This window comes from Penicillium macrosclerotiorum (genome assembly GCF_028827735.1).
Source record: "Penicillium macrosclerotiorum strain IBT 26536 chromosome Unknown utg000007l_segment0_segment0, whole genome shotgun sequence".
NCBI classification, from domain to species: domain Eukaryota; kingdom Fungi; phylum Ascomycota; class Eurotiomycetes; order Eurotiales; family Aspergillaceae; genus Penicillium; species Penicillium macrosclerotiorum.
Genome location: NW_026643086.1, coordinates 1,752,298 through 1,776,040, shown reverse-complemented (window position 1 = coordinate 1,776,040; position 23,743 = coordinate 1,752,298). Strand labels below are relative to the sequence as shown.

At 50.2% G+C, this 23,743-nt stretch overlaps 10 protein-coding genes across 10 annotated transcripts; 2 read left to right on the top strand and 8 right to left on the bottom strand.

Moving 5' to 3' along the window:
• Positions 1–188: 188 nt before the first annotated feature.
• On the bottom strand, positions 189–2,915 carry N7462_007471 (putative serine/threonine protein kinase; the record flags this gene model as incomplete). The annotated part of the gene is made up of 3 exons (XM_057079189.1): positions 189–2,030; positions 2,084–2,419; positions 2,472–2,915. 3 exons carry the CDS (start codon positions 2,913–2,915, stop codon positions 189–191), a joined length of 2,622 nt encoding a protein of 873 aa, XP_056931859.1.
• Positions 2,916–3,006: 91 nt separating this feature from the next.
• On the bottom strand, positions 3,007–4,067 carry N7462_007470 (uncharacterized protein; the record flags this gene model as incomplete). Its single annotated transcript, XM_057079188.1, has 2 exons — positions 3,007–3,802; positions 3,862–4,067. 2 exons carry the CDS (start codon positions 4,065–4,067, stop codon positions 3,007–3,009), a joined length of 1,002 nt encoding a protein of 333 aa, XP_056931858.1.
• An 822-nt stretch (positions 4,068–4,889) lies between these two features.
• N7462_007469 (aminotransferase-like domain-containing protein) lies at positions 4,890–6,925 on the bottom strand (the record flags this gene model as incomplete). The annotated part of the gene is made up of 8 exons (XM_057079187.1): positions 4,890–5,147; positions 5,208–6,032; positions 6,085–6,161; positions 6,229–6,396; positions 6,456–6,498; positions 6,561–6,592; positions 6,649–6,685; positions 6,755–6,925. The coding sequence occupies 8 exons, from the start codon at positions 6,923–6,925 to the stop codon at positions 4,890–4,892; spliced, it is 1,611 nt and encodes a 536-aa protein (XP_056931857.1).
• Positions 6,926–7,638: 713 nt separating this feature from the next.
• N7462_007468 (uncharacterized protein) lies at positions 7,639–9,623 on the bottom strand (the record flags this gene model as incomplete). The annotated part of the gene is made up of 3 exons (XM_057079186.1): positions 7,639–9,276; positions 9,386–9,508; positions 9,582–9,623. Coding segments are annotated over 3 exons (1,803 nt in total), but the record flags the coding sequence as incomplete, so codon positions are not given.
• An 825-nt stretch (positions 9,624–10,448) lies between these two features.
• On the bottom strand, positions 10,449–11,798 carry N7462_007467 (uncharacterized protein; the record flags this gene model as incomplete). Its single annotated transcript, XM_057079185.1, has 2 exons — positions 10,449–10,768; positions 10,829–11,798. The coding sequence occupies 2 exons, from the start codon at positions 11,796–11,798 to the stop codon at positions 10,449–10,451; spliced, it is 1,290 nt and encodes a 429-aa protein (XP_056931855.1).
• Positions 11,799–12,375: 577 nt separating this feature from the next.
• On the top strand, positions 12,376–13,912 carry N7462_007466 (putative 2-methylcitrate dehydratase (PrpD); the record flags this gene model as incomplete). The annotated part of the gene is made up of 2 exons (XM_057079184.1): positions 12,376–12,706; positions 12,774–13,912. The coding sequence occupies 2 exons, from the start codon at positions 12,376–12,378 to the stop codon at positions 13,910–13,912; spliced, it is 1,470 nt and encodes a 489-aa protein (XP_056931854.1).
• A 63-nt stretch (positions 13,913–13,975) lies between these two features.
• Positions 13,976–15,420, bottom strand: N7462_007465 (alpha-ketoacid dehydrogenase kinase family protein; the record flags this gene model as incomplete). Its single annotated transcript, XM_057079183.1, has 2 exons — positions 13,976–15,143; positions 15,215–15,420. The coding sequence occupies 2 exons, from the start codon at positions 15,418–15,420 to the stop codon at positions 13,976–13,978; spliced, it is 1,374 nt and encodes a 457-aa protein (XP_056931853.1).
• A 1,178-nt stretch (positions 15,421–16,598) lies between these two features.
• N7462_007464 (uncharacterized protein) lies at positions 16,599–17,065 on the bottom strand (the record flags this gene model as incomplete). The annotated part of the gene is made up of 4 exons (XM_057079182.1): positions 16,599–16,686; positions 16,813–16,881; positions 16,950–16,990; positions 17,051–17,065. 4 exons carry the CDS (start codon positions 17,063–17,065, stop codon positions 16,599–16,601), a joined length of 213 nt encoding a protein of 70 aa, XP_056931852.1.
• Positions 17,066–17,845: 780 nt separating this feature from the next.
• Positions 17,846–18,835, bottom strand: N7462_007463 (urea carboxylase-associated family protein; the record flags this gene model as incomplete). Its single annotated transcript, XM_057079181.1, has 2 exons — positions 17,846–18,042; positions 18,091–18,835. 2 exons carry the CDS (start codon positions 18,833–18,835, stop codon positions 17,846–17,848), a joined length of 942 nt encoding a protein of 313 aa, XP_056931851.1.
• Positions 18,836–19,524: 689 nt separating this feature from the next.
• N7462_007462 (GTPase BMS1) lies at positions 19,525–23,347 on the top strand (the record flags this gene model as incomplete). The annotated part of the gene is made up of 5 exons (XM_057079180.1): positions 19,525–19,582; positions 19,687–19,757; positions 19,827–19,916; positions 19,989–20,673; positions 20,748–23,347. The coding sequence occupies 5 exons, from the start codon at positions 19,525–19,527 to the stop codon at positions 23,345–23,347; spliced, it is 3,504 nt and encodes a 1,167-aa protein (XP_056931850.1).
• Between the last annotated feature and the right edge of the window lie 396 nt (positions 23,348–23,743).

Below are 23,743 nucleotides of genomic sequence, written 5' to 3'. Positions count from 1 at the left end.
GTAACATTTGCAGTTGGCGTATCGCAGAGATCATCCATTAATGAACACAGGCTACTGGAAAAAGCAAAAGGCGATAGAATGGGGTTGACATTTGGTACATTCGTAGTATTCTTTTATCTGTGAGCAGCAGGGTTGGAAACCTCGAAACAACATTACTAAACCCTCGCAATGATACTATAACAGTCAAATTATGGAACTCTCTCTCCTGTCTGAGTGACAGGATCTGTTGGGTACCCAGAGCTTGTTCTTGACAGTGCCTCCCCAGTTGCAGACAGAGCACCCAGAAAGTCACCGAGTAAACGATGTAGTTCAGCAGCGACAGTGTTGTCATCGGCGCCTTCAAGAAGACTTTCCGCGCTAGGAGGGATGATGTTAGGAAATATGATGGCTTCAGGCTCTGTTTCCCTTGCTGTAATTGCATGGGATATGACATCTCGCCGAACTGTTTGTAAGGTATCCTCATACACCGGGGATCCTGGTTCCGATACGGGTGTCGGTGCATCTCCCGGGCTGTCGTGCACCGGAATGGCAGTAGGAAGTGGTGGGACATCATCTTCGGAGATCACATCCGCATGTTCTTTCCACAGCGGATGTGATTCCTCCTCGTCAGGTCCTGGTCCATCAAGTACACCAGTGGACTCAAAATCATCATCTTCGACCGACTCGGTTAATGTTGGGAAATCCGAATTGAAAGAATCCGGTTGAGGTGATACAACGCGAGGGGTTGTTGGGCGATCGAAGCGAAAAGGATCATAGTCGGAATCCGACATCAAAGAGTTGTCAGAGGCCGAGGTTGAAGGGCGAGAGTCACCAGGCTCGTCACTTGGCTGCCGTGATAACGGAGGAACTGGTGCTCGAACAGTATCATGTCGATCTGACGAGGTTTGAGTGTTACTTTTGTCCGTATCGTCTGCTTGGTTCGACATGACGGGAAACGTCCATTCCATAGTAGCTCTTTTTTCGTCTTGGAAGGTCTCCTCTTGAATTGGTTCTGGTGCTGCAGCCCCTTTTGGCCCATCTGCCTCTTCATCCTCTGGCTGCATAAACACGGGGAATTTCCAGTCCATAGTGGGAGGTCGAGGGCCTGACTGGGGCTTGAAGCTCTCATCCTGCGATTCGTCGCCTTCTGCTCCACTGTTAGACGACTGTGAACTGTTCTCGTTTGAGTTACGATGTAGCCGAATGCTAGATCGATTTGCACGGATGGTGTCGGCATCGGCTAATTGAAAAGGTTGTGCTGATGGAGCACCAGCTGCATAATGTGACGAGTCAAACGACCCTATATCAATATCGATGAAAGTAGATGTCACAGAAGACCTATCCGTCTCGGTGCGAAGAGGAAGATCTGAAGATGGCTGACTGGGCTGCACGGGAACAAAATCATTCTTGGTCTCGTATTTGTAGCTTGGCTTTCCCTCATCAAAAAGGCCTTCCATTGCTGCTGCACCTCTTCTCACCCGCTCATCAAAATTGGCCTTTTGTTCAGGGTCCATATCAGTGTCGGATGAGTCTTCATTAGAATCGTGTTCAGGGATCGGAGTGGTTGGACTGATGGCCTCTTCCATTTCAGCCAAGGATGCCGCTATTTGATCCAAATCAATGACTGAGAATCTTCGTTCAAAGCCATCTGTAGTGCTGAAGTTCCAATCATCATCTGACTCCTCGGTGCCAGGTAATTCTGCTGCGGCTGCACCTCCAGGATGGAATAATGATACCCGCTGACCACCTCTCTGTGACCATTGGTAGTAATTGCGCACAAGCTCACTCACAGACGACGTTGGGTATTCTTCTTCGGTTCCAGAGATGTAGGGATGGGCAAGGATATCAGCCATGGTAGGTCGACTAGCTGGATTGGAGTCAAGCGCGAATGCAATTAGGTCCTTTAAGCCTTGGCTGTACTTCTCGCTATCGAGTTTGGGTGTACTTCGGTTGAGCTGACGACCAATCTGCATTCGCTCCCGAAGGCCAGCGTTAGGTGGGTTACCAGTGGCGAACTCGAACAATGTGCAGCCATACGCCCACACATCAATCTACTCAAGTCAGTGGACACCCAGAAAAGTAAAATTTTGAACCCAAAACATACTTCACTACCGTATTTATGAGCCTCACCACGTGTTGCAAACATCTCTGGTGGCATCCAGTGAGGGGTGCCAATCCATGTTGACCGTTTGTCTCGTTGTGATTGAAGAATTCCCGCAACACCAAAATCACAAACCTCAAGTCTGCCTTCCTCGTGGACAAGAATATTGGCAGCTACAAGAAATGATAAGCATGCATTCAACGAGTCTTTTGAAAGATTCTTACCTTTGACATCACGGTGGATGATGCCGGCTTCATGAATAGCATGTAGACCCACTGCGAGTTCACGGGCAATAGGAATAATGAATTTTTCCTCGAGTTTGTCTCCAGTTGCGCGCATCTGTTTTGAGTCAGGTCGAGGTTGGAATTTATCAAAAAGGAGATAAACCCACCAAAGTCCGTACACTTCCACCAGGGCAATATTCGCAAACCAACCACAACTGAGAATGGATAGAAATAGCTTCAATGAGCTCGTTGATGTTTTTTGCCCCAGAATCCTTCACTTGTTTCATCACCTTGGTTTCGTGGATGAAATCCTTGATCGATTCATCCCGAAAATCTCGCAAAGACTTGTAGTCTAAAGAATCGATGTCTAGAACTTTGATGGCTACAAGTCGGCCAGATGGTATTTCGTGACCCTTGTAGACACGGCCGTAGGCACCTTTCCCAATCAACTCTTCGAACTCATACGGTGGCACATCCGTTTTTGCACGACGACACATTTCCTTGACAGCTGCTCCTTGCTCTCGGGCTAATTTTATAGCTTCCGCCTTGTGTCTGGTAATTGCTGCCATAGCAGACGACGGGTCTAGAAATCGGGACACACGTGGATCCATCTTGGCTGATGTCGTTTGTCAGAAGAGTCAGGGGGTGGTTAAGAGAAGGATGTTGAAAATAACCAAAATGAAGCCTATCACACACTCTGATCTAGAGTCTGCTGGAGGTACGTCGATGCCCGAAGATCTTACCGAGATGAAAACGGGACTGGCGTGTCAGGCCTTTTTGCAGAAGGCGCCGGGATTGTGGAGTAGGCGACGGGGAAGTAGGAGAAAATGTGGACAGGGAGCGAGAAGGAGTTGTAGCTAAAAATTCGCGATGAGCGAAAGGAGTCGGAAGCGGGCCAAAGAAAGTTGGAGAGATGAAAGATGATGAAGACGGGACTTGATGATTAACGCGTCGGGGAGTGGTTGGAGTAGGCCGTGGATTGCGAATCGCTGTTTGATCGTTTCCGCCTTCGCCTTTCCAAGAAGTTGAACTATGTCTGAGGTGTACAGCAGGATCGTTATGGTTCAAAAGATCCGGAATGTCACTATCGCAGGTCTGATCCAGGGGATGTTCTTCAAGAAACTGCTTGTAAGACTGGCCGAGAGTGTGACCAGGTGTCTTCACATCCAGTGGAGGAGTAAGGCGATCTGGAGTTCTAGGTATCGCAGACAAATCACCGACAAAACTATCTGATTCCTCAGGGATGCTATAATGAATAGAGGGCCCTGATGGGATAGGAGACCAGGTGGGCTGGGTATCGAATTTAGGAGACTGCGCAGCTTCCTCTTCCAGGTGTTCAAGTAGCTCTGAGAGAAGAGTGCTCGAATCACCGACAGTAGTTGACCACAAATCGCTATCTTGGTCCTCTGAGAATCGCTCCTGATCAGTCTGCACGCTATCTCCGGGGCCTAAATCCAATGGTCCAACCCGGGGAAGTTGATAGCGGACAGCAGGGTCACTGACCAATACAGAAGTGAGTAGACATAATCAGAGGTGCAAGATTTAAGAGGTACTCACGTCAAGAGAGCAAATGGAGTGAGACTGGTGTCTGGATTTTTGGCATGAAAGTTGATAGGTGACTGTTGCTGAGGCCGAAGACTTGGCAAGACAGGCAGTCCAGAAGACTCCGGAGTATCAAGCAACCGAAGGAGAAAATCCTTGGTTCTGGGGGAAAATTGCAGTTCGTCGACTGAATGTGAGTCCTGTTGATAGCGGTCAGCCATACTGCCGTTTCATAGTCACATTCAGCGTGCAGAGAGAGGAAGGTGCAGGCAGCAAAAAGTGGACGGAAGAGATGTGGAGAGAGCAATAAAGGAACATAAAAGCAGTAGGTGTTTGCGAAAGATGAAAGCAGAAAGTTAGAATGAGAGACGTGGCTTATAGAGTGTGGCAGATATCAGGCCAACAGCCAAAACTCAGCTTACCCCAAGTGAATCAAAAGAGAGTACGTGTGCCAGGTTCGATCGGTGGCAGCATCAATGAGTGATACGACTATTGTGCAACACTCGTGACCTGTTTACACACAATGAGCATTGAACAGTCAAAACCCCCCTACGAGACTTTGCTCGAATCGCATCTGTTCCGATTCCGCGAGGTCCTCTGATTGCATACGTTGTGTTCATCAACGGTCAATGGTTCAATGGCGGTGGAGACCTGCCAAGTGAAGGCACGTGACACATGAAGCCTTTGTTGATGCCTTAGGCGACAAAGTGCGATGGCTGCGCGTTGATTTGATGCATGATTCATTTTGTACAAGAAGGCAAAAAATAGGGTTCTGTGCTATGCCAGGAATATTTATCTTGTTGCACACTGCTAATTTTAAAATAGATATTTTACTAGGTCTACCAAAGGTAACATATCTATTATTCAAGGACTAGAAACGGAGCTCAAAAATTAGTTGCAAATAATTTAAGGACCACTGATGCCTCTCACAATCTAAAGATTCTATGCCGAACTTCTATAGGCATGTATGCGGGCTGGAAATGATAAATCACCTTCCGAAACGCAAAACCAATCCAAGAGAACTTTCGAGGGGTATAAAGTATTTAGAGCTTGAATTGCTCCCGGAGGCACTCCGCGAATCGAGCAATGGCCTCATCAATCTTCTCAGAAGAGGCAGCAGCATAGGTGGCACGGAAGAACATCTTGTCCATAACCGCCTCGCTGTCAGCCTTAAACCAGCTGCCACGAGACAAAAGGACTTGATGATCGACGGCGCCCAGGAAAATTTCTTCTTCAATCTCTTCGCGGCTCTTACCCGCTGCAACTCCAGGGTGCTTGTGCCAGTCAATTTCGATCCAGTGCTGAATAGTCGTTAGTAAGGACCAATGATTAGTATTTATGGAGGCAAATGGGAGACGTACGAACATGCCTGCCGCAGGAGCCACCCAGTGGGCAATCTCAGTAGGAAGGTGCTTCTCGCAAGAGTGAAGCAAAGCGTCACGGCGGTTAGTGTACTGCATACGCAAATTAATGAGCCAGTCCAAATATCCAGAGTGGCCCCAGTGTTCATCGAGGAGCTTGAAAAGGACTATCTGCGAGATACCACTGGGGTTTTGCGAAGAGACCTCAAAGTTACGAATGAAGCGTTCGACCATCTGCTCAGACGCAACAATCCATCCAACACGGGTACCTGGGGCAACGACCTTCGAGAAAGACTCCAATCGACACACACGGCCGTCAACGTCCAAACTCAAGAAAGACGGCACAAGGGACTTAATGAACTCTCCGTGGTTGGCAGGAGGGGGCGGTGTCGCAGCACCCTGGCCAACATAGGGCTGCATCTGCAAGAAATAATAGGGCTCATCCTCAACGATGTAGATATCATGCTTCTGTGCAACCTTGTAAACTGCCTTGCGTCGTTCCGCAGATTGAGTGGCGCCAGTAGGGTTCTGGCCCGTCGGGATTGTGTACAGCACATAGGGCTTGCGTGCGCCTCGGGCTTTCTCGTCCCAGTTGGTGAGAAGCTCGTCCATCGCCTCTGGGATGAGGCCCTCCTCGTCAATGGGGATACCGAGTGCTTTGAGTCCCAAGGGGAAAGCTGTCTCCGCGGCGCTCGCGAAGGTGTATTCTTCCATAATAATGTAATCACCTCGCTCGGTCAGCAAACGGAGAGCTGTATCCCAAGCATAAGTGCTGCCAGCAGTCATCGTGCATTGCCAGTCGGAGTAAGGAGGATTGTGGATAATCTGTTATAATTAGTCTCTACCAAAACATTCCGGGCTTATTCGTAAGAAATACCTCCGTGTGTTCAGTGATAAAGCGGAGAAGCTGGGCTGCGCCAGTAGCCTGGCCATAGTTAAGCGCGATTTCGAGGTCTATAGATAAGTGACATCAGTCTTTGAAGCCAACAAGTTGACGATAGAAGACAGGATATAAACGTACCGTACAGGCTAGAACCTTCCTGGATATCATGCTTTCCAGCGCGCAAAGTGGAGCCAGACTTTTGAGTGGCCTCGGGAGAGAATCCAGGAGGGTTGGGTACTTTGACGTCTAGGTGCTCAAATGGGAAGTATTCGGGAGAAGGGAGGCCACCGCCAAGGGAGATCATGCCTGTAAAGGTGAGGATGCGTCAAAGCATTTTGCGCAGGGGGTCGTTCAATCAATCATACCTGGGTTCTTCAGGAAACGAGCGGCAGTCTTAAGCGTGGAGGCCTGGTAATAGCATTAACACGAAGAATCAATTGGCAATTCATGAGAAATTTATGGGTACATACCTTGCGAGACTTGGCCTCAATTGACAAGTGATCTATGCGCCATTGGATCAGAATTGTCTTTGTAACACGACCTATATCCCAGACTTACGGTCAAAACGCTTCGCTTTAGGCTTGGTATAGCAAGCCTATCGCTCCGAGACAATCCCATATCAGTTTCGTGAACCTAGAGCTCCTTAAATCAACCATTGTCATACCGGGCTCTTGAACATATCGCTACTGCACGCCGCAGCAATTCCGGTGGGCATCTGAGCCATCTTCTGGCGCCAGCCCGCGACGCCATTGACAGTCAACGGATCAGGAATAGGCACGGCCGAGGTATCGGTGACCCCCACCATATCAACCTCCAACGGGGCGGGTGGGCTCATTGTGAAAGGGCGTGGGTGGGATAGGTGGGCTCCGGTGTATATCGGTGTGTGCGAGGGCGGCGTGAGGTGAGTTCGTTTGGGTACGGACGTGGCAGAGCTGACTTGGCTTTATATGGAATACGGGCCTCGGGTACCTGGATAGTACAGAGTTGCAAAGAGGAGAAAAAAGTGACGCCAGAGTTGGGGCGGTAGTGGAGGCGAATTATTGAATCCACGGCGGAATTTACAGCAGCGATATCCACCCGGCAGCACGGTTCCGATGGGGAGCACATGACTCATCAATGCAGTCCGCATAACCCAGATTTGTAGAACCTTTGAGATGAGGAGTCGGGCTTTCATTCGCGGTATGAATTTCTGTTATCTAATGCTCTCTGCGCTTGGACGTTGCTGGTGGACAAAGGAGCGATCGCATCTACGACCTCGTCAATTATAGGGCGTAGGGCGTAAAAGAGACGGCGGGGTAATGATACCAAATGATACGGCAATTCGCTCCTTAAACACGGCGAATTGGCGGTGTATGCTGTGTGATACTGTATGTTGAAAACAGCGAGCCCCGCGTAGATAAGGCTATCGCCGGCATCGGCGCGATAAGCTTAATGCAGTCGGATTGCTCGGACAACTCGGACTATACACGTTACTCTGGATGCGCGGATAAAACCTCTCTATTCATGAGTTTTAAATAAAAACAATTCTTGCGGGCCTAAGTCCGCTTCTTAAAGGTGTGACGCTCGCTCTACGTACTTTCCCACCGTGCCATCCAGCTGAGCCTCCAAGACCGCGCTCTTGCCATCCAGCACACTCTGGATCGCTTCAGGTAGTTTCTGCGCCAATTCCGCAACAGTCGAAGCTCGGCCAGCCCAGAGCTCCCCACCTGCGGCCGCCTTTGCTATTCCGGGGTAGTCCGGGGTGGGAGCAAAAGAGATGTTGAGGTCTTCGTTGGTAGCACGAGATCCATCACCGTTCGGGTGAACGAGCAGCATACTTCGGCGCGGCGCATTCCAGCCCTTGTTGTTCAATACAATGGTTAGAACAGGGATTCCATACCGGCGAGAGATCCAGTAGACCGATCCAGGAACAGAAAATAGGAACGTCCCGTCTCCGACTACCTGCACAACGAATTTGCCCTTGCCTTTACCACCGTGCTGTGCGTCCGATGCGAGCTTGATTCCGAGTGCACCACCACCGGACCAGCCCAAGCCACCGCCGCCACAGTTGATCCAAGAGTTCGGGAGAGTTGCGGAGATTTGATCTGATACCTGGTGGGTAAGCGTCACAGATTCGATCGCCCAGATTGTATCGGCTGGGGTTCCCTTGCGAACCTGGGCCATCATGTACGAAACGTTTAGAGGAGCGCTATCTCCACCCTCTGGAACAACAGCCAAATCAGCAATTTCTTTCCGACGCTGACGATACTCTTCATCGCGGCGCTGGCTCATTGTGTAATTCTCTTTAGAACCAATGAATTGTTGGACCGAGCTGTTCACCGCGACATGCTCGTTAATTTGCTTCAGTGCCGTAGCAGAATCCGCTCGGAAAGTTGCCATCGATGGGATGTAAAAGACTGGAATCTGTTGTTTCAACGGATCTACATCAATGTGGACAATTTTGGCAGAGTCGGACGGTTTGAACTGCGTCGGAACCCAGGGCACATCACAATCAATCACCAAGATAAAGTCGGCAGTCTTCACCAGCTCATGACCAGGGTATCGCAAACCCAGCCATGCCGGGTGATTGGCTGGGAAGCACATGTCACTGCCGCCAGTATCCAGAACCCTCACTCCCTTGAAGTTATTGGCCAAAGTAACTAGTTCTGTCACGGACTGTGACTGGCGTCCAGTATACCCAACAATGACCAACGGGTTCTTGGCTGCTGTGAGCTCGGACACGATGAGCTCAATCCCAGCTGGGGGCAGAGCAGCTGGTCTCACCCGGCCCCAGACCTGCTGGTTGAGTTGATATGGCTCGATATCTTCCTCCATGACCTCGCGAGCACCGACCAAATAAACCGGTCCCTGGGGGTCACTCGTCGCAAATTGCAGGGCTCGATTGACCATTTGCTTCACATTCTTCCCGGACTTGATCTCGCCCGCATATCGGCAGTATTGGGCCACGATCTGCTTCTGATCCGGGACATCCTGAATCCAGTGGATATATTCCGTTCGCGATCCACGAGTCTCGCCTTCAATGGTATACGGGGAGAGTCCCGCGAAAATCAAGACCGGTGCACGCCCACACGAAGCGTTGTGGACGGCAGCTCCCAGTCCTTGGGTTCCCACATCCACATGCACAATGACAGCTTGCGGTTTGCCAGTTAGACGAGCGTATCCATCGGCCATAGAAAGGGCTACCATCTAATCCGCATATCAGTGTGGGCTCGTACTTCCGAGAGTAACCGAAGGAGGCGGGGCACAGCGCTGGTGTGTCTGCACCGGGCTTTCAATGGCGCAATTAGGAACTCACCTCATTGGGACAGGTGATGATTGTCGGGAATTGATCTCTCTTTTCTTTCTGGCCTTTCACCATGGCCTCGAGGATCGAGGGATGGTCTGAGCCCAGATTCACAAAAACATGAGTAACGCCGCCCTAGACAAATGTCGAGTTTGCTTGTTAGTTCTCCGAAATGACGAGTCATACTTAGTTTTGGTATGTTACATACCTCCCAGAGAGCTTCGAAGAAGGCGAAAGACGCAGTATAGACCCTATGCTGCCATTAGTTAAATGATATAGCAAGGACCCATGTAATCAGAACGGGTCTACTTGCATGATTGCCTGCTGTGTTCTGAATGGTCGATAAAGCTTGAAAGTCACAAATTAGAACAATGAGTTTGGAAAAATGGGGGAGAAGGGAAGAATTAAGGACCATTAGACAATTGGCAAAATGAGGGGAAGCTGCGGAATCCGGAAACCGATTCGGTGATAAAGTAGGAGAGCCTGGAGAAGCTGCGGGATCGGTGGCATTCCACCCTCGGACACAACACCGAGCCTGATGAGGAGGCGTGGGGGCATCTGCATCCTGCTACCAATCCGCACACCACATAGCTGCCATAGGAAAATGAGCGGCATGGGGGTGCCTCGGTCCTACAGCCTCAGAACATCAAATATAAGTTTGGATGGCTGTACCCCAGCCGTGAACTGCCAGTAGGGCGTGGTTGTCGGGAGCGCCCCGAAACAATTCGGTGTTGCTTGCTTCATCGGGGATGAGGAGCTGCTGGTCTATCCTGGTGGGACCGCTACATAAGTACCGAAGATGAGGGGCACAGGAGAGCTTATCCGACCCACATTACCGAGCAAGGGGAGGCAAATATGATCATTCGAGAATGCTTGAAAGAACCGTATTGGCATCCCTGTCTGCATGGCTCTTTCAAGTATAATATTCCGTTGTCTATAGTCTTATTACTCAGTACGTGGTATGTACTTAATTCCCTTTCTCGGGTGGGACTTCGACCAAAATTTCTTCTCGATAGCCTCATTCAGCTTCGCTTTAGATCATTGAAATATTCGAGATATAGGCGCTGCTGAGACTCTACTTTTCTGCGAGCGGAGAACCTTCAAAAGTCATAAATCCAGCGTTCTTGGACTGCAGGTCATCAAGCACATTGTAGTCCATGACCCACTTCATACGCTCCATCAGAGCCTCGGGGTTGAAATTCTCATTGAAACTATCCGGGTCATCTGAACTACCCAGTTTTCCAGCTTCGTAGCTGGTCCTTGTTATCCTATCGGTACGGGGCTTGCGTAGGTCTTGATAGAACTGGAACGCAGCCTGCAAGTCATGCTCTTTCCAGTGCGCAAGAATGGTAGCTAGTGCAACGCCGGATTCAATAGCCATAGCCACACCCTGGCCTGTGTGATAGTGTTCGATTAGTCCAGTACTTTATAATCACACGACCAGGACCTACTCACCCTGGTGGGGAAGAGTCGAGTGAACTGCGTCTCCTAGAAGAACGACACCGGAATCCACGCAGTCTTTTATCTCGTACCATTTATCAACTGGCTCTCGGACGTAAAGAGCCTGCTTCATCATGGAACCGTCTGATGAGGTCTCCCTTAAACCATGTATAAGTTGCTGCACTTGTGGACACCAATCGTGAAGATGTTCATGAAGTGTGCTGATTTCAGATCGAGATACCCAGTTCTCGGAATCCCAATTCTCGAGCGGCTCCGTCATAAATCCAATGAAGCCGATCCTGTCAGTCTTCGTGGGTTGGTTGCCAATAGGAAGACATATAATGTGGCGCTGGCGGCCCCGAAAATTGACGACGTTTCGAAGGAGATTTGCAGTATCCTCGGGTAAGTCCTTGTAGTCGATATAACCGCGATATACAACCTGGCCAGAATAATTTGGTGAATCGCCTATTCCGATCTCCCGACGTACTGCGGACTTAATGCCATCGCAACCAATCACAATGTCAGCATCGATGGTTGTCCCGTCCTTGAAATGTAGAGTGTACGGCGCAGAGTCGGAGCTGTTGTTACGTTGGATAGACGACAGACGCTTATGGTAGTTCAGCAGCTCGTTCGGTATGAACTCTCGAAGCGCTTCCAATAGGTGACCGCGGTGAATTAAACGAGCATGAGGTTCGTGTGCTTCTTCGATGTGGCCCAGATAATCGCCAGACTTGTAGTTGTGATACTGCATGAAGTAAGGCAGCTTAGGAGAAGAGCAACGCAATAACGACCCTTTTAGGCCAAACACGTCAAGAATTCGGTTTGCATTAGCTGTCACGTCTACACCAGCGCCAGACTCACCGTGCTCACGGGCCTGTTCGAAAAGCTGAACGTCTTTCATACCACAAGCAAGGGCAACGTTCATGAAAGCAAGGCCACCGAGACCACCACCCACGAGGACGACTCGCTTATCACGAAAGGCCATGTTGGGGGAGAAAGATATTTATATGAAGGGATGCGAATCGCGATCATTATGAAACTTGCGGTTCCGGGTTGACTTTTTGTGGCCATGATTTAATTTGTACGTCATACGTGATCACTTCAGGGCTATGGGAAGAGAAGAGAAGAGAATTGGAATAGTGGTAGAGCAGCTGCTATCTGTTAAATATATTTTCTACTTGGTTCATTTGTCTGGTTCATTTGTCTGGTTCATTTGTCTGGTTCATTTGTCTGAAAAAGTGGGAGCCAAGTGGGTATAAAATCAGCTTCCTGGGGGATTTCTCGGTAAGCAAAAACAATGAGGGAATAGACACAAAACAGACCGGCCGAAATCATGATTGGAGAGAAGCTGTAGATCCATAAACTATACACGGAATTTTTTTTTCTTGATAATAATACACCGACTTCTGTTGCACAAGAAAATGACCCGTCTCATCATTAAGCTCAAGGCATAAGGCAGTTTTCAACTTGGAAATAATGGCGGGCGATATGTTATTTTCTTCTTCCCTGGGCATAAAAGTAGCAACTTGAGTGTTGTAAGACCACTATGATCACCTCCCGCCATGTCGATTACATATGATCAACCTATTGTTGATGTTGCACACTACGTTTTTCACTACCAGATCAATGAGACGGATGAAGAGGTTTGGACAAGAGCACGCCTAGCGTTCCTAGATACCATAGGGTGTGCGATTGAGACCGTAGCTACAAATCCTGAGTGCCAGAGGCTCCTCCATGCCGGTGCCATAAACACTGCTGTTCAAGATGGGATTCGAGTTCCAGGAACTGATTTACAAGTGAATTTGCTGGACGGCGTATTCAGTTTTGGAGTTCTACTACGCTATCTGGATCATAACGATGCCTTGGGAGGAGCAGAGTGGGGACATCCTTCAGGTACGCGATGAATATCTCTCTCAGTTATTCACTGGTTTTTCGATCTAAGATTCAAGTGGGCGTTTAGATAATCTCGGTGCAATTTTGCCCGTTATGGACTGGTTGTCGCGCATCAAGGCAACAAACCAAACAGACAGTACCGGACCCCCGCTAACGATGCGAACTTTGCTGATTGCATTGATCAAGGCATACGAAATACAGGGGTGTTATCAAATGTGCAATGCCTTCAATGCCTACGGCATCGACCATGTGATACTAGTTAAACTAGCTTCCGCCGCTGTGGTATGTTGGTTGCTTGGACTCACGGAAGAACAAACAAAGGCATGTATTTCTCATGTCTGGATAGACGGACAATCGATTCGTGTTTACAGGGCGCAGAACAATACAGTCCCTCGGAAAGGGTGGGCAGCGGGTGACGCTGCCAGGCGAGCTGTTCAGCTTGCTTTATATGTTCGATCTGGCCAGCCCGGGATGCCAGGAGCCTTGTCCTCGAAGCCATGGGGATTCTGGGCCTGCACATTCGGCGATAAACAATTTGAGTTCCCTCGCCCCTTTGGAACATGGACCATCCGGAACGTGATGTTCAAAATAATGCCGGTGGAAGGACATGGAGTATCGGCAGTGGAAGCAGCACTCCTTCAGCTCCATCGCTTTAAGGACAGGGGATTCTCGAATCCCATGAAAGATGTGGCACAGATGGACTTACGCACCACCGCAGCAGCAAATCTAATAATCAACAAAAGCGGACCACTGTGGAATCCAGCTGATCGTGATCACTGCGTCCAATATGTGATTGCTGTAGCATTCCTGACAGGAAGACCGCCGAACGCTGCAGATTATTCAGATGAAAGCCTTTGGGCTAGGAGCAAGGAGGTAGAAGATTTCCGTAGGAGGATCATGGTACGGCCGGACCCTCGTCTGACGCATGATTATTTAAGCCTGGAAAAGCGAAGCTTCGGTGCAGGATTGACAGTTTATCTCCAAGACGGATCTATACTCTCAGAAATCTTAGTTGAGTACCCCATTGGGCATGTGCGCAATTTGAGAACAGAAAACTTTCTGCAAGAGAAGTTTTCCCGGAATATGGCATACCGGTTCTCTGAGACAGAAAGAGATCGGATTGTGGACGCCGTTCAAGATCTTGATTTGCCAGTCGTGGATCTCGTTGATTTGCTGACCCGTCCTGTAGTCAAGTCAAATTTGTAATTTGTGACTTGGCAAGTTCCACCCCAGATATTCCAATAGGTAGATAATTCAAGCAATACGTTTTCAGTCAATTCTTCCAACGCCTTGCAAGGTCAAGTAAACATCAGTACCCCACCCCCAAAGACTCTGTACCGCGATGCTTCCACCAAAGTACTCCGCATATGCTCGACTTAGCGGTAGTCCGTATCCAAGACCGGCAATACTGCTCAAGTGACCGCCGCTACCAGAGATAGTATTAAGCGCATCCAAATTACCATTCTCTGAGCTAAAGTCCATATCTGAAAAGGTGGTGAAGCTGTAGGACCAGATGTGAGGCAAGATTTCCGGCGGGATACCACCTCCCCGATCACGTATACGAATTGTAATGCTCTGTTGTGACGGATTCGAGTATCCGATCGATTCGTTGGGATAAAGAAGGTCCTCGCTCACATCGAGCTGGAAGCCGGCGTCGGCATCGCCCCGAACGGGGAGCTCCCGCCCCGGTACATCAGGAGCAGCGGCGATAGTCACTTCAATAGGCTCGCGCTCATTACCTGATTCGATGGTTGCTCGAAATGCGTTCTTCAATAATTCGGTAATGATATACTCCACGTGCACTGGAATATGAGCAAACGAGGCGTCCGGTTCCCCTCCAATCTCCAGATGCGGACGTACGCCGTATTTGAGTTCGCAGATCTCCCCTACAAAATCCTCGCACAAGCGGATTATCCGTGCTGGCTGCAGCGCTGTATCAATGACTCCAATATAATTGGAGGGGATCGGGCTTTTAGTCGACGGTGACTCCGCAGCGTCAGACTCTCCGCCAACGGGCTGCGACGCAAAGTGAAGAGCAAGATGTTGCTCGGCGATCAAACGGGTGCCAATCCGCGCGCGCAAATGGGTATCCAGGAAACGTGTCACATCCGACGGACTGACATATTTCTGACATTCCAAAAAGCCCCGTGCAAGTACCGGGATAGTATTGGTATGTGTTTGCACAAGATCCGCAAGCACATCGCCAAATTGGTTCTCTTCCTCCAACGTAGTGATTCGCCGTTCTTGATATGGGAGCAGGGTGGAAAGGGAATGGAGGTAGTTGTGATAAATTTTCGAGACATGTGGGTTGGAGACAACGATAAAGGGCAGATTTCGTAGGGCCTGGATTCGGGACGCGAGTCGTGCGGGGAGTAATGACAGTGTGAAATTGGCCGAGGCCAGGAGGGCATCTTCGGACAACGGGGGGCGCCCGTGTCTACCAAAGATTTAATCTTGTTAGTGTTTAATTCTTTGGTTACTTAGTATGCTATGCGGCCTTTTAATTACCTGAGTAGGTCTGCTAGTGTCAGAGGCCGACGAGGACTAGCAGCCAGCTGAGCGACTTGGTCCCTTGCAACATCTCCAGCACCCTGGGGGACCGTCCAACTCCGATTGGGTCGAGACGTTGAGTAGGCGCCTCTGAGGAGGGGTGCTCTACACGGAAGGCAATGCCGCACCTTCGGTATAAGGGCTCGAGAGACTGCGGTAGCCATTGTGTGTGGCGGAGGTAAAGAAAGGGAAGGGGTTCGCAGGTGATAAGAGGCACCGGGGCGGTGACGGGAGAGAATCTGTATGCGGTCTGGCGGCGGATATCCTCGGCTTCGGCGCGCGGCTCTCCAACCCGCATAAGGCATGTATCTACAGTGTGCCCCCTCCCAGAAACTATCCTCAGTATTATGGGTTCATATCAACCTTTTATTGGCCGAGTCTTGCACATATGATGATACCTAGGGAATTTCTGGGAACGCTCATGTGATCCCGACAGCGATTATTAGGGCAGGTGCGGATGGTAGATCTCACGCTTGTGTTTGACTCAATATCGTGAAGGCATGACATCGAGCCCTATAGTAATCTTTAGCGAAGCAGTAAGTTGATAGTAAACAAAATTGTAGTCTTTTTAGTGATTGCAATGCATTACATTTCCCCTCATAGTTCTCTCAGATTTTGCCCATGTATCGCGGAAAACGAAGGGTGCTCCTAGGAGCTTCAGTCTATCATAAGGCAAATTTACTTCCGGCACTTGCAAATTTGCAAACAACAAATAAGCGCTATATGGTCGTGTCAACTACTCTAACTTGCAAACAGACCATGCTCGTTTGAATGCTATGTGTGACGGTCAACAAATCTGATTGTGCGACGATGGGCGCCGGAAAACCTTTTATGGTAGCAACAATAGGTATCTAGGAGCTCTCTATAAGGGAGCATACAACCTATGGCTATTTAGGTGACGCAAATTACGGGTACAGGCCACGAAGTAGCAAACTACCTTTATGCACTTATCAACCGCCATGTTAACAAATTACCCTACTCCTAATTTGGGGGTATTTTCAATTAATATCACGTCCACCAAACTTAGCAATGATGAGATTCCTTTTCGAATATGAGAAGATTATAAGAAAAGAGGTCTTCAGGCTCAAAGGAAGTTCATTGCCATTCGTTAAAAAAAAAGCTCTACGTGGAGCATACGACCAGTGAGATGTTCAACCTTCACAGAATAGAGGAACACAACGCCTACTGGTAGGTAGTAATATGTACATAAGGTGCAGAATAACGGCCGAGCGTGTTCCTGGTATCAAATCATGGCGCTGAAGCAAAATACCCTCCGTTATTCCACTGGGTCCAGGGTCATTTAGTCACTGACCGAGTCCAGTTTTGTAGGTGTTTCAGGCGATCACTGAGTGTTCACCTCAGCATCCTTCTCCACATGAATGTGGTCGTTGGATTCGAGAGTGTCGACGTGGTCTTCAGGGTACTCGACGCTAGAGCGCGATCCAAGGTTAGCATGTCCGTTTGGGTGAAGACGAAAGGGCTGCCGGGTTTGCTTGGCTGCCGGGTTTGCTTGGCTGCCGGGTTTGCTTGGCTGCCGACAGCGGTGGAGTACGTACGTGAAACCCTTAATGAGACTATACTCATGCTTGATGGTTCCACCTTTCTCAAGAGCCAACTGCTTAGCCCTGGTGTAAATAAGTCAGCAGAGTTCGATTCGATGGGATGGCTCCGGCAGGGGCGGAAAGAGACTAACTTTTCGAGTTCCTCGTCTTTCACGTCGGGTTTGAGGGTGACCTAGCAGGTCCATCAAAGTCAGCATGGGGCACCTTCGGAGCACATGACATGGTTTCCCACATTGTAAAGAGGCATGATTGCGACAGAAAGGCAAATGGATGTGATGAGGAGCTTGTTGAAGACGAGTGAGATCGCAGGTGAAGTGGGTGGAGTCGGGATGGCGCAAGCAGCAAAGGTGAGGGTGGACAGGTGGACAGATGAGAGGAGATAAGAGGGCGGAGGTGGAGGGGAAGGAGACTTTATACTTGGCGGGGCCGTGATAAGACGGGGCCTAGTGAATCGTCCCTGCTAAGGCTTCGTCTTACCCCATTGCACGCTCGCAAGGACCTTGGAACCTATCCTCTTCCACTTTGGCCGTCCCTGGAATCTGCATCGATCCTCCGAAGCAAATCAGGGCAGTCACTCGGGTCACACTACAGCGACTCAGTCTTCGCACTGTCCAACGCTGAAGATGTCATGATTTCTACGGACTATTAGATCATTTCAGCGGCCCGGGCTGACATGATTTACGTCGAGGGGTAATAAGTACGAGTTCAACGGCTACGGATGACGGATAGCCTAAGAAAATCCACAAAAGCGGTCTCAGAAACCTGCTCGTTCGACTCGATCTTGAGATGATGAACGGCCTTCTTGTTGATGTAACACGCGAACATGCGATGACGCTATTGCCCGCCCAAATGCGGGGCAGATCACGTGGTGATACTGCAAGTCATCTCGGGATGCAACATTCGATTTTTCAGTCTTCTCCCACTACCTGGAGGCTTTGGTTGATTTAAAAAAAAAAAAAACATGGAAACGCTCTGGAAGTTCTCAATTGACGCGTGGCCAGATATTCGAGGATAGATATAGAAGTGTTCAGAGCCCAACATAGCCATCCTTCTCGCGGGGAGGCATTCCCATACCATGCATTCCCTTGTAGGCCGGACTCTCCGGTGCGGTCCATCTATCCAGAATCTTCGAATCCGCCAATTGATACACCTCGACGCCAAGGGGTCGACATGTAGCGCCCATCCCACCCTCCTTGTCATCCCATCCCCAGTTAGAAAGATCGCCTCGGCAGTGTTAGCAGGTCTCAAATGGACTCTGGGGATCAGACATACCACCAGGACACGCAGACAGCGCGCATAAGACATCCACTTCGGCAAAGAATTCAAAGTACTCCCCGGCCTTGGCAGGAGACGTCTCCATGAAGTATTTCCCTTCTTCATCCAGTCCGGTGACCTGGAAGACGTTCAAGACATCGTGAACATCCAGCTCCGTCAACCCATAGGGCACGACGGAGCGGGTGAGGTTTGAATGGCAGTGGAAATCGAAGGTCTCGCCACCCATGAGCAGGTTTACATAGGGATCGCAGCGCGTTCCCATCAAGTCATGCACACGGCCACCAAACTTCGTGGTACCAAAAACCACCTCAGGATTGCGCTTGCCATCGACACCCAGCACGTCGTGCAGCTGCCCACCTCCGAGCGAGTCACCAGTGATAGTCACGAGGGGACGTAGGTAGGGCAGGTTGGACCAGAGACGATCACCAACCGAGACATGCGAAGCATGGATCTGTCGGGTCCGGGCGGCCCACATTCGTTCCCTGGGATTGTTCGCATTCCAGATGTTGAGATCCCCAACCTGCGGGCCCTGGGGCGTTGTCAAGCGGCAGACATAGCCCGCGGGCACAACCCAGGCCTGCCCTGAGCATGGGCGGATGGTGAACGACTGTTTCGGTACGCGGGCTGCGGGATCGCACGCCGTCCTCGAAATTGATCGATAGAGCTCAGAAGTGGCATGGACACCGGAGTCTGGGGGAGCTGTATAGGCCGGAGGAGGCCGACGGGTAGGGGCAGTCGTCATGGTGGTGGTTTAAGTAGCTATACCCGTGCGGAATTGACGTAATTGCCGTAATCGCCCTAATCCGTGGTTGTGGATAGACAATTTTCCCGTAGTAAGATGGGGTAGAACTAGAACAGCGCTTTTCAGGTTCCCTCGGGGCCGTGTCACGCTAATAAATCTCCCAGAGGATCGGGGAATCCCCGTTCTCCGGGTTCCATAGTTGGGGTTTGCCCCGCAACAGATAGATGCTGGCGATACTCGAGATACGATGAAGATGCGATTTAGTCCCCTTTTGTCGATAGCACCTATCCAGAACGAATTCCATTATGGGAGCAGAGGATAAATCGGTGAATAATCAAATGAGTCATTGAGGATTTGGCACTGATACTGCCCTCTCAGCAGCAAAATGGTGGAGAGTCGTGAACACGCATCGGCCCGATGGGAGGGGCAACCCCTTATCACCTTGCTCACCGGCCCGGTCGATAACCCCTGGGCGATAAGGTTGCTCGTTTGACGCCTTGTGGCCTCAGGCACAAAGCAGAAAACGAGCTCCCCGGCGCTAAACCGCAAGGGGTAATGTTCTTCCGCCGCCGAAATAATAATTTTTTGGGCCGAGCAGTCCAGGTCGCAGTTCGCCGTGTTGTCAGTGTCTGGTGGTCTATTTCTAGCCGGAGAGATACTGTGAGGTCTGGAACCTCCTGCTCTTAAACATGGAGCAGCAATCGAACCGGGCACATCGGCCCTCGAAAGAGAAGAAGAAATTCGAAGGTACGGCGCCAGGGCGCTTCAGCGCTTCCAAAGTTGATTCTGCGGAGAACACTTTTTTGGATCACCGATGAAACATGACACAGGCTGACATTCTACCATCTTAGGCTCGAACCCGAAAGCTTTTGCGTTCTCCAAAACCGGAAAACTCAACAAGCAGATTGCGCGATCCCACGATGTATGTTTTTTGATATCAACGTCGGACGGGGTCAATCTGCAGAAACTGACTCCGATTTTCTGCTTCTAGGTCAAGGAAAAGCGACTTCATGTCCCGCAGGTCGATCGTATGCCCGAGGAGGCTCCTCCGACGGTCGTTGCCATTGTTGGGCCCCCAGGTGTAAGTCAATGCCTCCAATGCTCTCTCCTACCGCGGCATCACTGATATCGAGTTCTTCTTGCGCATCCATAGGTCGGCAAAACTACCCTTCTGAAATCTCTGATCCGTCGCTACACCAAACAAACCTTGAGTTCGCCTCAAGGCCCGTTAACTGTGGTCACCACCAAGCGCAAGCGCCTCACGTTCCTAGAATGTCCGTCCGACTCTCTCGCAGCCATGATTGACGTGGCCAAAATCGCCGATATTGTGTTGCTCATGATCGATGGAAACTATGGATTTGAGATGGAGACTATGGAGTTCTTGAATACTCTGTCTACCAGTGGTATGCCGGGTAATGTATTCGGTATCCTGACCCACCTTGATCTCTTCAAGAAGCAGAGCACCCTACGCATGACAAAGAAGCGGCTGAAGCACCGTTTTTGGAGTGAACTCTATCAAGGCGCAAAGCTGTTCTATCTGTCAGGCGTCATCAACGGTCGATACCCCGATCGCGAAGTACACAACCTGTCTCGGTTCTTGTCCGTCATGAAGAACCCGCGTCCCCTGATCTGGCGTAATTCCCACCCTTATGCACTGGCCGATCGCTTTTTGGACATCACACCTCCAACCCAGATTGAAGAGAATCCCAAATGTGACCGCACTGTTGCGCTGTACGGTTATCTGCGAGGTACCAATTTCCCTGCCCAGGGTGCACGGGTGCACGTTCCTGGCGTGGGAGATTTAACAGTCTCCGGTATTGAAGGACTGCCCGACCCATGTCCGACCCCGTACATGGACCAGCAGATTGCCAAGGCGACTGGGAAGACTTCGAGACGCAGACTAGGCGATAAGCAGAAACTTCTTTTGCTCCTATGTCTGATGTTGGCGGTGTGTTGGTTGACAAGGATGCCGTGTATATCGATGTCAGGACCTCCAACTTTGATCGGGGCTCCGATGATGAAGAAGAAGATGAGGATCGTGGCCTCGGCGAGCAGCTCGTCGTCGGACTCCAGGGTGAGCGGCGCCTTCTGGGCGAAGCCGATCAGGGAGTGCGTCTCTTCCGTGGCGGTGAAGCAATTGCTGCGACAGATGGTAATGATGAAACCGGCCGCAAGCATAAGCGTCATGCTCGGGTCGCCGACGCTGAGCGTGATGGGGAAGCTGCTTTTGAGGACAACGACGAGCTCGACAGCGAAGAAGATGACACCGACCTTGCTGGTGAAGAGGATGAGGATGATTTCAGTGGCGGTGAAGATGAAGATGAAGTTGACGTCTCTGCCCCAGCAGACTTTGAGACAAACTTCAAGAAGCGCCAAAATGAAACCTCGGGCGAAGAAGGGGACGTTGCATTCGCGGATAGTGACTCGGACCTCGGCTCCATCTCATCAGTCGAAGACCAGGATTTGGAAAGTGGTGAAGATGAAGACGAAGAGGATGAGGAGGATGACGATGAAGACGAGGAGGGAAATGCCCGTTGGAAGAACAACATGCTCGCCAACGCGAAGGCGCTCCATGGAAAGCGGCCTGCCTTCCGTGTTAATGATCTCTCTCGAATGATGTACGACGAGTCAATTACCCCTGCTGAGGTTGTGCAAATATGGCGCGGGGCTGAGGATAACGACGAGGAGGAAGAGGAAGACATCGAGGAAGAAGGTGATGATTTCTTCAAGAAGACAAACAACGAGAAGGCGGACCAAGCCGACTTCCGTGCTGTTCCCGACTATGACTATGATGAGCTGGAACGTAAATGGCGCGATGAAGAGTTGATCGAGTCCTTGCGCCGTCGTTTTGTCACGGCCAAGCTTGGCGGTGGTGGCTCAGATGATGATTTCGATGATTTGGACGATGAAGATCTCGAAGGCTTAGAGGATGACGATGATGATGAAGGCGACGGCGCTTTTGAGGACCTAGAAACCGGCGAGGTCTTTGATGGCTTCGATAATGAAGACGGAGACAAGGATGAGGATGATGAAGAAAAAGAGCCAGAAGGACCTGTCGACTTAGAAGCGGAGCGTGAAAGAAACGCAAAAAGGAAAGAAGAGCTGAAACTGCGCTTTGAGGAAGAAGACAGAGAAGGTTTTGCGAATGCCAAGGATGGTAAACGTGATAATATTGAAGGTGAATTTGGCGAAGATGACTGGTACGACCTGCAGAAGGCAAAGATGCAGAAGCAACTCGACATCAACCGCGCCGAATTCGAAAACCTTGACCCTGCTTCTCGTGCCCGAGCCGAAGGCTACAAAGCTGGCACCTACGCCCGGATCGTCCTTGAAAACGTCCCCTACGAGTTCGCCGCCAAGTTCAACCCTCGCTTCCCTGTCATCGTTGGTGGTCTGGCTCCTACCGAAGATCGCTTCGGATATGTGCAGATTCGCATCAAGCGACACCGTTGGCACAAGAAGATTTTGAAGAGCAATGACCCTTTAATTTTCTCCTTGGGTTGGCGTCGTTTCCAGTCATTGCCCATGTACAGTACTTCTGACAGTCGAACTCGAAACCGTATGCTCAAGTATACTCCTGAGCATATGCACTGTACCGGTGTCTTCTACGGCCCATTAGTGGCACCCAATACTGGTTTCTGTGCTTTCCAGTCATTCTCGAACAAGAACCCTGGATTCCGCATTGCTGCAACCGGTGTTGTTTTGAGCGTGGACGAGCACACCGAGATCGTGAAGAAGTTGAAGCTCACCGGTGTTCCTTACAAGATTTTCAAGAATACCGCCTTCATTAAGGACATGTTCAACTCTTCCCTTGAAATTGCCAAATTTGAGGGTGCGTCGATTCGCACCGTCTCTGGTATTCGCGGTCAAATTAAACGAGCTCTGAGCAAGCCGGAAGGCTACTTCCGTGCAACATTCGAAGATAAGATCTTGATGAGTGATATTGTCTTCCTGCGCGCATGGTACCCCATCAAGCCCCATCGCTTCTATAACCCAGTCACAAACCTGCTTGATCTGGAGGATGGCGGCACTGGCGACAGCGGATGGCAGGGCATGCGTTTGACAGGCGAAGTCCGCCGCGAGAAGGGTATCCCTACGCCGATGATTAAGGACTCTGCGTACCACAAGATCGAACGTCCTGAGCGTCACTTCAACCCCCTACGTGTGCCGAAGCAACTTGCAACAAACCTCCCTTATAAGTCGCAGATCACCCAGATGAAGAAGACCAAGGATAAGACGTATATGCAGAAGCGCGCAGTGGTTCTTGGTGGCGAGGAGAAGAAGGCCCGCGACCTGATGCAGAAGCTGACCACATTGCGCAACGAGAAACAGGCCAAGCGAGCAGCCAAGCAGGAAGAACGCCGTAAGGTTTATCGTGCCAAGGTGGCAGATAGTCTGGAGAAGAAGGAGGCTCGTGAGAAGAGGGAGCGTGACGACTATTGGCGTCGCGAAGGCAAGAAGCGAAAGAATACCGATGGAGAGTCTGGTGGCGGTGGAAAGAAGCGCAGGTGATTTCGATCTTGGAATTTGTACATGTCATGATAGGGGCATGGACCCAGTATCCCTTTTATTGCATAGATGGCGTTCGTGCAACGAAAAGCTTTTCTGTGTATCAAATATATTACAGCTGTCAACTTTCTTATTTCGAATGATTCTACAATGCTAGCTCATCTGCTTGCAGACACGCGTCTGTAGAAATGTAGTTGATTTTGACCTTTTTTTCCAGAAAAGATGAGATCGGGCCGGCTCTAAGAAAATTGAACGACCAATACGAAATAAAAGACGCCAAACTAAAACCCGGCAGACTCGGGAGGACAAAATGCTCTCAAGAGCAAGAAACATCGATCACTACTTGACAGGTGGGTCCTTCGTCTCTTGAGATGGCGGCGTTTCGACTCCCAAGAGCAG